The sequence below is a fragment of the Myodes glareolus genome, chromosome 16 (assembly GCF_982192425.1).
Source record: "Myodes glareolus chromosome 16, mMyoGla1.1, whole genome shotgun sequence".
Taxonomy (NCBI): domain Eukaryota; kingdom Metazoa; phylum Chordata; class Mammalia; order Rodentia; family Cricetidae; genus Myodes; species Myodes glareolus.
The window spans coordinates 14,422,331-14,435,625 of NC_142041.1; the positions used below are offsets into that span (position 1 = coordinate 14,422,331).

General features: G+C 38.2%; 1 protein-coding gene across 6 annotated transcripts in view; it reads left to right on the forward strand.

Moving 5' to 3' along the window:
• The window catches only part of Atp6v1h (ATPase H+ transporting V1 subunit H), a 74,837-nt gene that overhangs the window by 9,566 nt on the left and 51,976 nt on the right, over positions 1-13,295 (forward strand). For 5 of the 6 annotated variants that reach the window (XM_087897093.1, XM_087897088.1, XM_087897091.1 and 2 more), the window contains exons 5-7: positions 430-543; positions 2,923-3,027; positions 6,350-6,403. In XM_087897093.1, the coding sequence (XP_087753219.1) occupies positions 430-543; positions 2,923-3,027; positions 6,350-6,403 (273 nt within the window). The remainder of the gene's footprint in view (positions 1-429; positions 544-2,922; positions 3,028-6,349; positions 6,404-13,295) is intronic. The other variant, XM_087897090.1, reaches the window with a different exon arrangement.

Sequence of the window (13,295 nt, forward strand, 5' to 3'; positions counted from 1 at the left end):
TCCACTTCCTATTTCTTTTAACAGCTTTACTGTTCATGCTTTGATGGAGGTAGAAATGTCAACACAGTGTTGAGAGCTGAGAAAAAAATATAAATTACAGTCCTTGTGATCCTGTTAATCCTATTGAGTGAGAGTATGACCATTACCCAAATTCTTTGATCAAATTATACAAGCTTTATTTTCTGTTAGATAGCTATCTCCCTAAAGTGGGGTTTGAGAAAATAGCACGGAACATAAAAGACAGTGGTGTTTATATAGCCCACCCCACCCCCCACAAATATTTGCAAGACTAGGGGATTTTCAAAGGTGGGGGGATTTCCGGAGGAATTTTGGTTATGTAGGAATTTGGGTGACCGTGTATCCTAATGGGATATGCAATAAGCAGGTGAGAAACAGTATATGATTATTTTGCTCTTGTTTTTCTTTTAGGAAAATCACCAGCGTGTCAGCATTTTCTTTGACTATGCAAAACGAAGCAAGAGCACTGCCTGGCCATATTTTCTGCCAATGTTGAATCGCCAGGATCCCTTTACTGTTCATATGGTAAATTTTGGGTTGATCACATTGCTTTAAGTATATTTTATTCTTTTCTTGTTACTGTGATACAACTGACAAGAAGCAGCGTCAACTCGGAGTTCTGAGGAATTGTAATCCATCAGAGTGGTCAAGGCAAGTGACTTGCCTTGAAAGTAGGAAGAGGAAGCAGGGTCAGGTTGTGAAACTTGAAGCCCACCATCAATGACTTACTCCCCCTCCCAGTGGGACGCCTAAAGGATTTAGAATTTCCCCAATGCTACAACCAGCTGGGACTAGGTGCTCAACACACGAGCCTGTCAGGCACATTTCATATTTAATCCACAATACACATGCACCGTGTAAGAAGGGAGTTTATTTTTTTACATTGGCATACAGAAGAAGCAAGCCTGGGTTGGTTGTGACATGATAACTTACTTGATGGTGCTGAGTAAAGAGGCTGCTGGAGTGAAGAAGCTATGATGGCCTGCTGTAGTTATAAATTTATAGATGAATGTGTTTATTAGCTTCAGTATACATGGTGAGTGTACATGTGCAGCAGCTCAAGATTGCCTATAGCAGGAAAATCACATTGTACTATGTAGAAATTAAATTTGGTTTTGAAATAACTGTTTTATTTTAATTGTTTATTTTTAATATCTTGAAACTCTTGCTTAAAACTTAGCCCAAAGAGCTATAGTTGGAACCCCAACACTGAAAAATTTTTCATGGTGTCAGTGAAAAAATGAGGAAGAGAATGGGTTTCTGCACAAGCAAGCCTCTTGTCTCCAGCAGAGTGGGCTGCTGGAGCCTTAGTAAACGCCTTCTGTCCTAAAGTCAAACATTTCTGTGCAAGTGTGCTCCTTCCCCACCCGCCTCTTCCCCACGCAGCTAGGTTTAAGTGTTTCTCTACTCATACTTTATAAGTTATAGACATCTGTAAGAAAGTTCCAAAAAGCAGAGTCACAAGAAAGCTACAATTTTTAGGAATGTTGTTTAAAATACCAAATTAATATAGTTTCCTCCTTCCAGTTGTAGAGGTTTGTTTCCTTTGCTTTGTTACTGAGTTTAAATATCCTCATAGTGTTGTAAGTTGATGTAGATCTAGTTAGAGCATCACTATTAGTAATAAAGACATAACCAGATCAACATTTTTGATGTTGGATTTCTGGGGCCTGGCACATATTAGGCAAGTGCTCTACAACTGAACTTTGTTCCCAGACTCCAGACCCCAGATAATGGTTTTTTGTTTTTTGTATTTTTTTAAGACTTGTATCTGGGGGCTGGAGAGTTGGCTCGGAGGTTGAGAGCATTGCCTGCTCTTCCAAAGGTCCTGAGTTCAATTCCCAGCAACCACATGGTGGCTCACAGCCATCTGGAATGGGGTCTGATGCCCTCTTCTGGCCTGCGGGCATACACACAGACAGAGTGTTGTATACATAAAAAAAAAAAAAAAAGATTTGTATCTCCTGTAGCCCAGGTTGGTCTCTAAGTATCTAAATAGCTGCAAATGATCTTGCTTGAACAGCGAATCCTCCTGGCCTCATCTCCCGGAGTAGGAGTCTGCTCCTACACCCATTCATGATGCCGGACACCGGCAAGTTCTCAACTGAACTGAACTGTATTCCTGGAGTCCCTAAATTATGTTCTTAATTTAAATTGCTTTTGATTAAGTTTTCAAACAGAGGGTCTGACTGTTGTTGGATTATTCACTGTTTGTTGGATTATTCACAGTTTATGCTGGGATATAAATGTCAGGTGTGATATATTTTCAGCCCCTGGGTTCCAAATAGGAATATTCTAAGTCAGTTGACTTTGATTTTATTTATTTATTGTATGGCTCATGTGCCACAGTACAAAGGAAAGTCTGAGGATAACTTCTGGCAGTTGGTTCTTTCTTGGCACATGAATTCTGGGGATTGGCTTCAGATTGTAAGGATTGTTAGTAAGCACCATTACCTTCTAAGCTATCTTGCCAGCCTTCAGCTGTGTTTTATGAAAGTTGTGCTGTATCTAAATGAATCCCCACTCTTATTATTATTTTTTCTTTTAAATGACAGGTTCTTAACTATGTAACCCATGCTGGTCTCAGACTTTGCAGTACTAAAGTGCTAGATTATAAATGCATGTTACCTCCTTGGCTCCAACTCTTAATTTGAAATGTAAAATAATTTAGGGAATGCTATGTAGCATCTTAAAGCATAGTTAATTTTTGTTCATTTTAAAGAAAATATTTTAAAATACAGTTTGAATGTTTTTGTCTTAAAATAAGTTTTAAGAAATGAATCCCCCCTCTCCCGGAATTGAATATTAGGAAAACAACTCAGCAAAGTCATGGGGTGGAGGGCGGGCGGTTCTTTAGGTAAAGGATGCAAGTGGCATTCAGATATATTTCTTATTCATTTTCAGGCAGCAAGAATTATTGCCAAGTTAGCAGCTTGGGGGAAAGAATTGATGGAAGGCAGTGACTTAAATTACTATTTCAATTGGATAAAAACTCAACTGAGTTCACAGGTAACACATTTCTTTTAGTATCCAAAAGAAGTGTAATATTAGTATCCATGTTCTCCTATGTTATTTATGGTAAATATGTTAAATTATAAAAGATGTTTTGTGAAAGGAACTCCGCTCTGTGCTTGTTAAGTAATCTTAACTACTGCTGATGTGATGGCATGCTTCTCTGTTTGTTCTTCAACTGCTGCAACTCAAACCTCTGTCTTCTCTGCCGCTTGTGGTTTCCTTGCCCTTGCTTTTGAGCAGTCAGGGACTTTGCTTCCTTCTAGGCAACTACCAGGATTACACAGTTTGGAGAACTGGAAGACCTGCAGGAAGCAGTTCAGTGAGTGATGACAGAAAGCTTCCATGTAGGAAATAAGTGCTACACTGGAGACACCATCTGAACAGGCTCTGGGGTCAGAGACTTGCAGGCATAGCTTCTGCCTTGGCCTGTATATTTGAATCACCAACAATTGTATGAGAAATATTGGTTTGGGGGAAGAGATCTCTGAAGATTTTCTAGTGAGGTTTCTTTTGCCTTTATGGTTACATAACTAGGCTAGCTTGTTTAACTGATTATTAATAAACAAATGGTCTTGGGTGCTACCTGGGAAATTTCAAACTGCAAGCAATGTATTATAGACCATTAGTCAATCTGATTGTCTTTTTCTCAGTCAAGAGTTTGTACCAAGCTTCCAGCTGTCCTTGGACAAGTTGGGGGCTGCCCAATCCAACTGTCTTACAGTTTGGTCTTATACAGTGGCTCATTCCCACATCATATGAAACCATGGGATTAAGCATTGGGTTTAAATTGAGACGTCCTGCTTACTGGTCATCTGGATTGCTTTCAGGTTTCTCTAGCTCTGTGTCTCCATGGAGAAGAGAGCTTGCTGATGCAATGTCTTGGAAAATGACCATTATTTCCATGCATCTTTAGTTGGGGGCAAAAATAGAATATTTAGGATGGCTCTTTGAAATGTTTCATTCAGACTTCCAGTGACTGTTAGACGGTCAGTTGGAAGTTTGGTATGACTGATGCTCAAAAGAATGAAAGAGAGGTTGACTGGGGAAGAGTGTTCTGAAGAAGAAAAGGCAGAGCTTAGTCTAAGGGTGGGCAACATGCAGGGACTAAACCAGGCAAATAATATTGATAGTCACTGTATTGTCAACTTTCAGTTACAAATAAATGTTAATTTAACAGATTTTAGCTTAAGGTATGAGAGATGCCTGAAATTCTGCTTAGATTGATGTTTTTGTCTTACTGCCTGCCTTTGGGGACTGATTGCCTTTTCTAGTTCTACAGAGAATGTTTTAAATGAAATTATTCTTTATGTCAACATTATCTGTAGGGTTTGCTGAGTTTGTAAGATACTTAAAAAGTATTTAAAACATGAGAATGGGTGTATGGGGACGAAATTTTAGGGTCCTAAATGTAGATCTTCTGAAATCAGAACACTTCATTTTTTAGATAGGAAACACTTCCTCTCCCATTTTTTTTTTTACAGTTTAAAACCATGTATCCTTTTAAATGAACCTCATTCTGCTTTAATTCTACCTTTTTCCCCCTACTAACTCTTCTCTCATATACTATTATATTCTGTCCGCAGTTTTCCCTGCGTCCACTCCTCCCAGTCCCTCTCCTCTACCTCCTTGTCCCTCCCCACTTCTCTCCTCCAGATCCACGCCTCCTGTTTTTTCTCAGAAGAGAACAGGCCTCTCATAAATATCACCCAAATATGGCATAACAACTTACAATAAGACTAGGTACATCCCCTCATATCAAGGCTAGATGAGGCCACCCAGTAGGTGGAAAAGGGCTCCAAAAGCAGGCAGAATTAAGAGAGTCCTTCCTTCCACTGTTAGGAGTCCCACAAGAACACCAAGCTACATGACCATAATGTATATGTAGAGAATCTAGGTCAGACCCATACAGGCTCCCTGATCATCGGTTCCATCTCTGTGAGCCCCTATGAGCTCTGGTTACTTGATTCTGTGGGCTGTGTTCTTGTGGTGTCCTTGACCCCTCTGGTTCCTACAGTTCTTCCTCCTCCTCTTCCACAGGATTCCCAAGCTCCATCTGATGTTTTGCTGTGGGTCTCTTTCTTGTAAAGCCCAGCTTTCTTCCAAGGTGCAGTTGTAGCTGAAAAAGTAGAAACTGATATGAAAGAACTGCACACTGCTGTAGTTTCCTAACCCTTGGGCAGTTTGTTCACCGCAGTGCATTTATATTGCGCCTGCGATGAATTGCCACTACTAAAATGATTGACACTGTTGTAACCATGCCTACAGCTGGGGAAGACAGTCTGAAGAACTTCAGAGACCAGAACAGTTTTCACTGGAGTTGTTCTTTTTACTGTTGAGTGGATGTTCTTCAAGATCTTTCTGTCTCTTTCCAGTGTGCTGTCGCTGCCATCATCTTTGGCTTTCTGATGTGGCTTGAGACCTATCCTCTGCTAGTCCTTCTTTAGGGAGCCTACTGAAGGTCGCAAGCACAGCCTGGCTTTGCTTCTCAGAGTCTGGACATTGCCTCTGCTTGGTTCTGATCACTCTTGGCTTTCTTGCTACAGGCAGAAAATTCTTCCATAGCCTTTTATCAGAATTAAATTGTAAATTTCTTGTTTAAAGAAAGGTAGGATTATTTTTATTTGATATTTTATTTGTTATCTTGCTCAAATGTCTTTAATAGTACTGTATGTGCAAAGTCTTTTCCCCACTGAAAGGATTTTCTCCTTCATAAAAGATTCATAGTTTCATGCTTCTAGTGAAAATAAACTTTCAAATGCCCAAGTCAGTTGCTAGGTTGCGTATTTGTTTTTTTTTTTAACTTTACAATGGCAATTTTTGCCTCATACTTAATAGGTATGAATAAAAAATTAGACCCCCATCTCGAAATTTGTTACCAGTTTTCTCTTGACTTGTTACATTATATTTTCTTCATTTCTATGTAACATTTGTGATATTGAATATTAAGATCATTTGATGGCATTGCTATCTTCCTATTATTAGGCACCCATTTTAAAAAGTGTTGCCAAAAATATTGGAAATGCAGGTTGTCATCTGATTGGAAACAGCATTCTGTTAGTAAATGCTGAATCAGAAACTTTTGCTAGCTTTACCTGTGAAGCTTATCTTGTCCTTATAGGACTTCTCTTCAGCCCTTGTTGGTAGTCAGTCGGTCCAGCTGGAGGAGAATAATAGCTTCTGTATCGTCTTCATGTTCTTTGTAAGGTAGGATTAGGGAAAATGGTGATAAAATTCATCCAATTCCTTTTGTAAGATGATTAAATCAGGATAAAATTAGAAAACAAAACTAAGTAATAAGTCATTTATTTTGTAATAGAAACTTCGTGGTAGCGGTGTTGCTGTTGAAACAGGAACAATCTCTTCAAGTGATGTAAGTATGTTCCTTCTTAATTGACTGGCTTCTTAACACCCTGAAAATCAATTGTTTTGACTCCTAGGCATTTTAAAAATGTGAAGATGTTTACTAGTTCTCCAAATGTAAATCCTTGGATCTGATGTGGCACCACCCAAAGTGAGGCTAATTCTATTGCCTTTTTTATGGGAGACACAAATTCTGCCCTTCTTTGTTGCTGTCTTGCAGGACATGCTTCTTGAGATCTCCAAATCAATGTAAGAGTTGGAATCACAGTACACAGCACAAGAGACTAAACATGTTGTTTGTGTCAAAGTTCAGTAGTTTGTGAGCTGTCTGATATCTGTCTAAACTAGGTGTAAATAATGTATCAGTTGACTCATGGCACAAAAATATTGTTGTGCTGCTCAAGCCTCCAAGGACTGTGTGGTGGCTCAGCATGGATCTTCTCACCACTTCTTCAGTCTTTTCCCACTTATAAGTGGTTAAAAGTCAGTACTAACTATGGACTGTAGGTTCTTAGCTAACATCATCTTTCCCTTTTGGGAATGGTTTAACTTTGCTGGATTTGAGTAGCTCAGGGACTGGCCATACATTTGGGGGAAAAAAAAGGATGGATGTGGTTGGAGCCATGGAACAGAAGCATCAGGGCAAAGGAGAGAAGTGGGAGGGGTATGCATCCTTATGTGATGGAAGTGCCTATGGGTGCTAGAAGGATGACAAAGATAGATGCACGTGAAGCTCTGTCTGAACCATGGAACAGCTGTAGTGATCATTGTAACTGCCATAATCTGAATGGAATGTGCCCATATGCTTGTCTAAGAATCTACATGAAAGTTAGCAGGCATGGATTAAAAAATGTGATGGATATTGTGTGAAGCTACAAAAGGAACTCGGAAGTGTAATCAGAACAAGGTATAGAGTTAAATGAGCACTGTTTGGGCCAGAGTGAAGAAAGAAAGCAGTGATCAGGTAGAAGGTTTAGTTGTTAAGTTGAACAAATATGTAAATTGGCATCTTTATTTCTCCTTAAAATTTAATTTTATTTCATTATGTGTATGGCAGTTTTGCCAGCATGTGTGACCCTATACCCTGTCTATGCAGGTGAGGTCAGCATGTGTGACCCTATACCCTGTCTATGCAGGTGAGGTCAGCATGTGTGACCCTATACCCTGTCTATGCAGGTGAGGTCAGCATGTGTGACCCTATACCCTGTCTATGCAGGTGAAGCCAAAAGAAGGCATCAAATTCTCTAGGATTGGGGTTACAAACTCTTGTTAGCCACTATGTGGATACTGGGAATTGAACCCCAGTATTCTGGAAGAGTAGCCAGTGCTCTTAACTGCTGAGCCATTTACCACCAGCACCCTCATATGACATCTTTCTTTCTTGTGGGGTTTCTACTAGTATGAAGTTTGGAAGAGTTCATTGTGTTATAGTTTAGGTATTTTTAGAATAATTTGTCTTGTAAACTTATTTTAGTGATTGTAATTCTTTAAACCCTGTATAAGGAGAGGTAAGTTGAGCTGTGTGAGATTCAAGTTTGATCATTTTTGTCCATTGATTAGAAAGACAGAATTGGTTGAGCTGGTATTGGTTAGTGTAAATTGCTTATCTGGTAGATCCATATACACATACCCTAAGTAGTAATTGTAAGATCTCACACCATGTTTTTAGTGTTCCTCAGGGCTGGGCATACTCTCATGACTTTTCTTGAGGACTTTTCTTTTCTGATAGATACTGATTTGAAAACAGACCTCAAGTGGAGAACATCGCCGTCCTTTGATTCTATTTTTAATGGGCAAATCTCAGCTAGTATTTATTGAGCACTTGCTGTGTAACTGCCACTGTTACTCGTTTTACTTTACATTGCCGTGTTGTGTGTGTGTATACATATATGTATTTGATGTAAATTATAAATTAGTCATTTATTATGCAAAAGTAATTGAGGCTGAACAGGAAAGCACACAATCTTGCTAAAGGTCATATAGCTGATGAGTGTCAGAAACATTAATGCAATAAATTGTTTATTGAGGGATTTTTTCTAGGGACACTTTTTCCTGAGCTGAAATTGAATATTTATATTTTGCTTCAACCTGTTCTATACGGTGACTTTTGTTATGTCTGTATTATGCCTTTGAATAAATAGCTTTTAAATTAGTAGGAAAAAGCTGTTGTAAGCTGCAGTATGTAATGTTGCCACTTGAGGGCAGTATAAAGCAGCAGCTGAGCTCCATGATGATGGTCTTTTAGAGGCTTCACAGAATCATTACCGTATGTTAGGAGTTTATTGTTATGTATATTTTCACTTTGCAATGCATAAGAGAAGTTCACTTAAAATGTGCGGCATTGTTTTCACACAGTCATGAAGTAACCTGAAACATCTGATTATATTTCTTTACCTGCTTTGTTAAATTCTTTGCTGGTTTTTAATGTAATAATAGATCCTTGGAAATGGACTTCTGGGCTGAAGTCCTGACCAAGGAGTGTTGTGATCTTTCCAAGCTTTGAAGACTGAGAAAGACAGGAAATTTCTGTTTTTTTGTTTTTTGTTTTTTTTCTTCCTCTTTTTCCTTGCCCTTTCACTGATACCTGAGTGTAGAAGACGATTCCTTACATCTGTGTTTGTTTTGGACCCAATCTACCATTAGTTCCAAGATGCACGTTGTTTCTTGGGTAGAGGTGCTAGATTTTCTTTCCTGCTTGTTCTGACTTGTTTCTCCATGTTCTGGAGCAGTTCTGTCTAACAGGACTAATTGTAATGTGAGCCTTTTGTGTATCTGTCTGCCCATGGAGGTGACCACTAACCACGTGACTAGTGTGACTAAGGAAACCTTCCTGAGATAGACTCTTTGTACTGTAAAAATCATGCATTTGCAGTTCAGTGGTTTACATTTATGGATTGTGCAGCCATTACTACAATCTAAGTTTCTAGTGTTTCAGCACTCCAGAAACCAAGAACTACCCTGTACCCATGGTTTTCTCCGTACCCACTCTCTTCTTTGAACCTCTGGCAGCCACTAATCTAGTTTCTGGTTCTGCAGTCACCTCTTCTGGATTGTGATGGGAATAAAACTCTGTGACTTGTTTTATGTATGTCAGACCCCCTTCATCTAGCATAATATGTTTAAGGTTCATTCATGTTTGAGGCTGCATCATTTTAGAATGAGAAACAGGAAACCCATAAAGTTGTGTTTCCTTGTTATTCAGTGGCAGTTCTGATATCCTTGCTCCTGGCCAATTTTGCTGCTTTGGCTTTGTTTTTGATTGAATGCTGTGGTCCCTGTAGTCTTGCAGAGAGGTGGAGTGCTTTGATTGTAGTACTTTATCAGAAGTTCTGCTCATGCACAGATGAGTGAGCTGCCTCAGTCGTTCACACAGCACAGGCTTGCTCTTAATTGTAGGCTGCCCTTGCTGGTGGCCTGTTGGAACCCAGAGCAACTTACAGCCAACAGTCATTGGAGATGACTGTAGTCTAAACATATTAAATGGAAAATTCAGAAAATAAACAACTCTTAAGTTTTAAATAACTTCTATTCTGTTGTCATAATTGTTCTGTTGCATTTGTGTTAACTGCTTTCTATGCCTGAATTACAAATGAAATTATCACAGGTATCTATAGAAGAAGAAATAAAACTGTGTGCTCTGTCAGGGGTCTGGGAGCGTGGTAGAATAGGGACTATTATACTTGCCTGACAGTGTAGGCAGAAAGAACATTGTTCTTACCCAGGGCAATTATGAATGACTTTTCATTCCTTTTAAGTTCTTATCACCAAGTTAACACTTTGACGCATTAGGATTATTAAAATTGTGTGTGTGTATGTATGTTTGGTGTGTGTGTATGTGTATTGAATACAGACATAGTGTTTCAGTTTTATTTTTCTGATCAGGTTTTTGGAAGGGTTGCCTTCCAAAACAATGTGGCAGTATAAAAGAAAATGAAATAATGTATTTGAGTAGTATAAGACTTCCTCTCCTGTGCCTTTGAAAGTGTAGCACCAGTAACAATAGTAAAGTAACCTATTACTATATGTTAAATATGCTTTTGGAATTGTATGTAAAACATTAATTTATAAAGCAAATCTTGCTTTCTTAGTTGCAGCACCAGTATTTTTTCTTGTACTAGAGATCCCCAGTATTTATATAAGTACATTGTATGATTAAGTATATTATATTGTAAGCATTTTATGAAAACCTTAAATAGTGAATAATAGTGAAATTATTCCCGAGTGCTGGATTAAAGGTGTGTGCCACCGTTTCCCACTGTACAGAGCATTTTTATGATGAATTTGTGGAGTACAGATTTGTTTTCTGTAGAGGTTACAACAAAATGTAGATGAATGTCATCAGCTTTGACTCCTTTAGAAGTGTAGCATGCACATAAGTCATAGCGTTATCAAAGTGAGAATTCAACATTAGTGTTTATCCCATTAATAAATTTATCTTTATACTTGTATATTTGTTCCTTAATTCTTGAATTACTTTGAAACTCTTCAGAAAGTGAAAGTATAAAGAAGAAGAGGGTAAGACTGTAGCAAAGGATTCTGAATGGTGGAGCATAATGGGGCAAAAAGGTGTGTGCGTGCGTGTGTATGTGTGTGTGTGTGTGTGTGTGTGTGTGTGTGACAAATCTTGCTGAAGGTGTGAGCTGTTCTCTTAGGTAAAGGACAGGAAGAAGGGCTATAACTATGGATCAGCTTAGGGACTGAGGTATTTGTAGTGAAACCATTCCTAAGGCATAGTCTTATAAGTCATTGTTCTTTGATCTGCTGAGAGGAAGAGAAGGACAGGAGGAGCGCTCCTGTGGAGAACGGCAGAGAGAAGAGACTTGATTGCTTATGCTTTTTCATGGTTGTGTGATTTTTCTCTAGTAGTATTTATTGAATTGCTTTTCTGTAGGATTAAAGGTAAAAGTGAATGAGTTGATTTAACTAAGGCTAATTATTTTCTTTTAAGCAATCATTACATTGTTTATACCAGACACTACTAGTCAGCAGTTAAGGGAAATAAAGAAACAGATGCTATCCATTTCAGTTGAAGGCAAGTGTGTAAATGGATGTAGTGCTGTACACTCAGAGACCAGACTAGTCTACAGAGCCAGTCCTGGGGTGGCCAGGGCTACAGAGAGAGGCACTATATCAAAACAAAACACAGCAAAACAAACAGAAAATAGTTTAGTCATTTGCTATACTGTCTGTCAGCACTGGCATGGGTTGGATCCTGTGATAGCAATCAGTAGGAAAGAGTCCTGTGAGCTGTAGGACCAGTTGTAACTGACAGCGCGGAGCCCATTCTTGCTTTGTACTGTGTGTGCTAGCTATTTAGCATCTCATGATTCAGCAAAGGTGCTTTTGTTGCTCTTTTACTATTTGTATCTAGAAATCTCTCCCAGGTTTTCTGTAAACAAGAAAGGTGGGGTTTATATTCTCCTTTATTTATATTAGAAACTTCTAACTTCTGAAATAATTGGAAAAAAAAATAAACGTATTTTTTTCCATTGCAGAAAAGTTTGAGATGAAATGATTTTGTCATTGTAAGTTCTGCTAATATAATTTTGCTTGTGTTTGGCTTTTGTGACAAGGACTCATTCTGTAGCCCAGGTTGACCTGGAATGAAATATATAGTCCAGGCTAGTTTAGACTTGTAGAAATCCTCTTGCTTCAGCCTTCCAAGTGCTGGGCTTATGGGCATGAGCCGTCATGTTCAGCTTGTTAATGTGGGATGTTAAACTTTATCTGTGCATATTATATGTCACCACTATCTAGGTAGAAATAAAGTCCTTTTTCTTTATAATATTTGGCTGTTTCTTTCAAACTACTCACTTCATTGTAATTTTGTATTTGAATGCTATAAATTTCTTTGTAGTACTCCAGCTCATGTATTATTTAAATTAAAACACTAAGCTTAATAATATCAAATTTTAGGTTTTATGAATTTTTATGACATCTGTTGACATCTATGATTCTTTTTACATTTTTTAATTTGTTCATTATGAAGGCTAGAGCTTAAATTTTCTTTTTGTTCCTCAACTTTTTAAAGACATATCTCTTATGGAAATATTTAGACAAGAGCTTAGAACAGAGGTTTTTATTAGCTGTGGAAAAATGGGTTTATGATTTCTAAGAGTTGATTTTCATTTATTTCAAGTTACAGATTTAAACACAGTTTCTATGACATGCAGCTATTGAACTAAGTTTTAAAACTCTGTGTTATCTTTAACAAATGTTGACTACATTTTTTTTCAAGATAGGATTTTTCTGTGTAGCCCTGGCTGTCCTGCATCTTGCTCTGTAGATCAGGCTAGCTTCTACATTCTGAGTGCAGGGATTAAAGGCAGGCACCACCTTGACCAGTTCTCATTAGATATTTTATAAGACAACCAAAGGCTGAGTTCCTGTATGGTTGTAGTTGTGTGCTGAGTGGATCACTGCCTTCAACCATGGCAGTACACTTGCGGGTGTTCTCTTGGTGGTATTCTCACCAGGAGTGAAGAAACCAAGAATTAAGGTAAAGGTTTACATTGTGTTGGAATTGCACCAGTATAAGCATATCTTCCTTTGTTTTTTAATTTTTTCATATTTGTATAATTATGTAGAGCTTCATTTTCTGTTTGTAGAGCCTTTGTCCAAGATACAGAAATGGCAAGGTGAACTATTTATGTATCAAACTGTATCAAAGGTATAGTTACTTTGTTAATTAATTTCTCTAAATGTGTTATGTCATCCTGAATTGTGTAGATTTAATTTGGTAGACAATAATCACCTTAATTTCTAAAAGGCAAAGTTAACAACAGACACAAGGATAGGCTGTCAGGAGACTCTGGGTGCTCCAAAGCTAACAAACGTAGTAAAAAGATAGACTTTTCCTATAGGAGTGTATGTGCTTGGTCTCATGACTTAGAGTGCCTTTC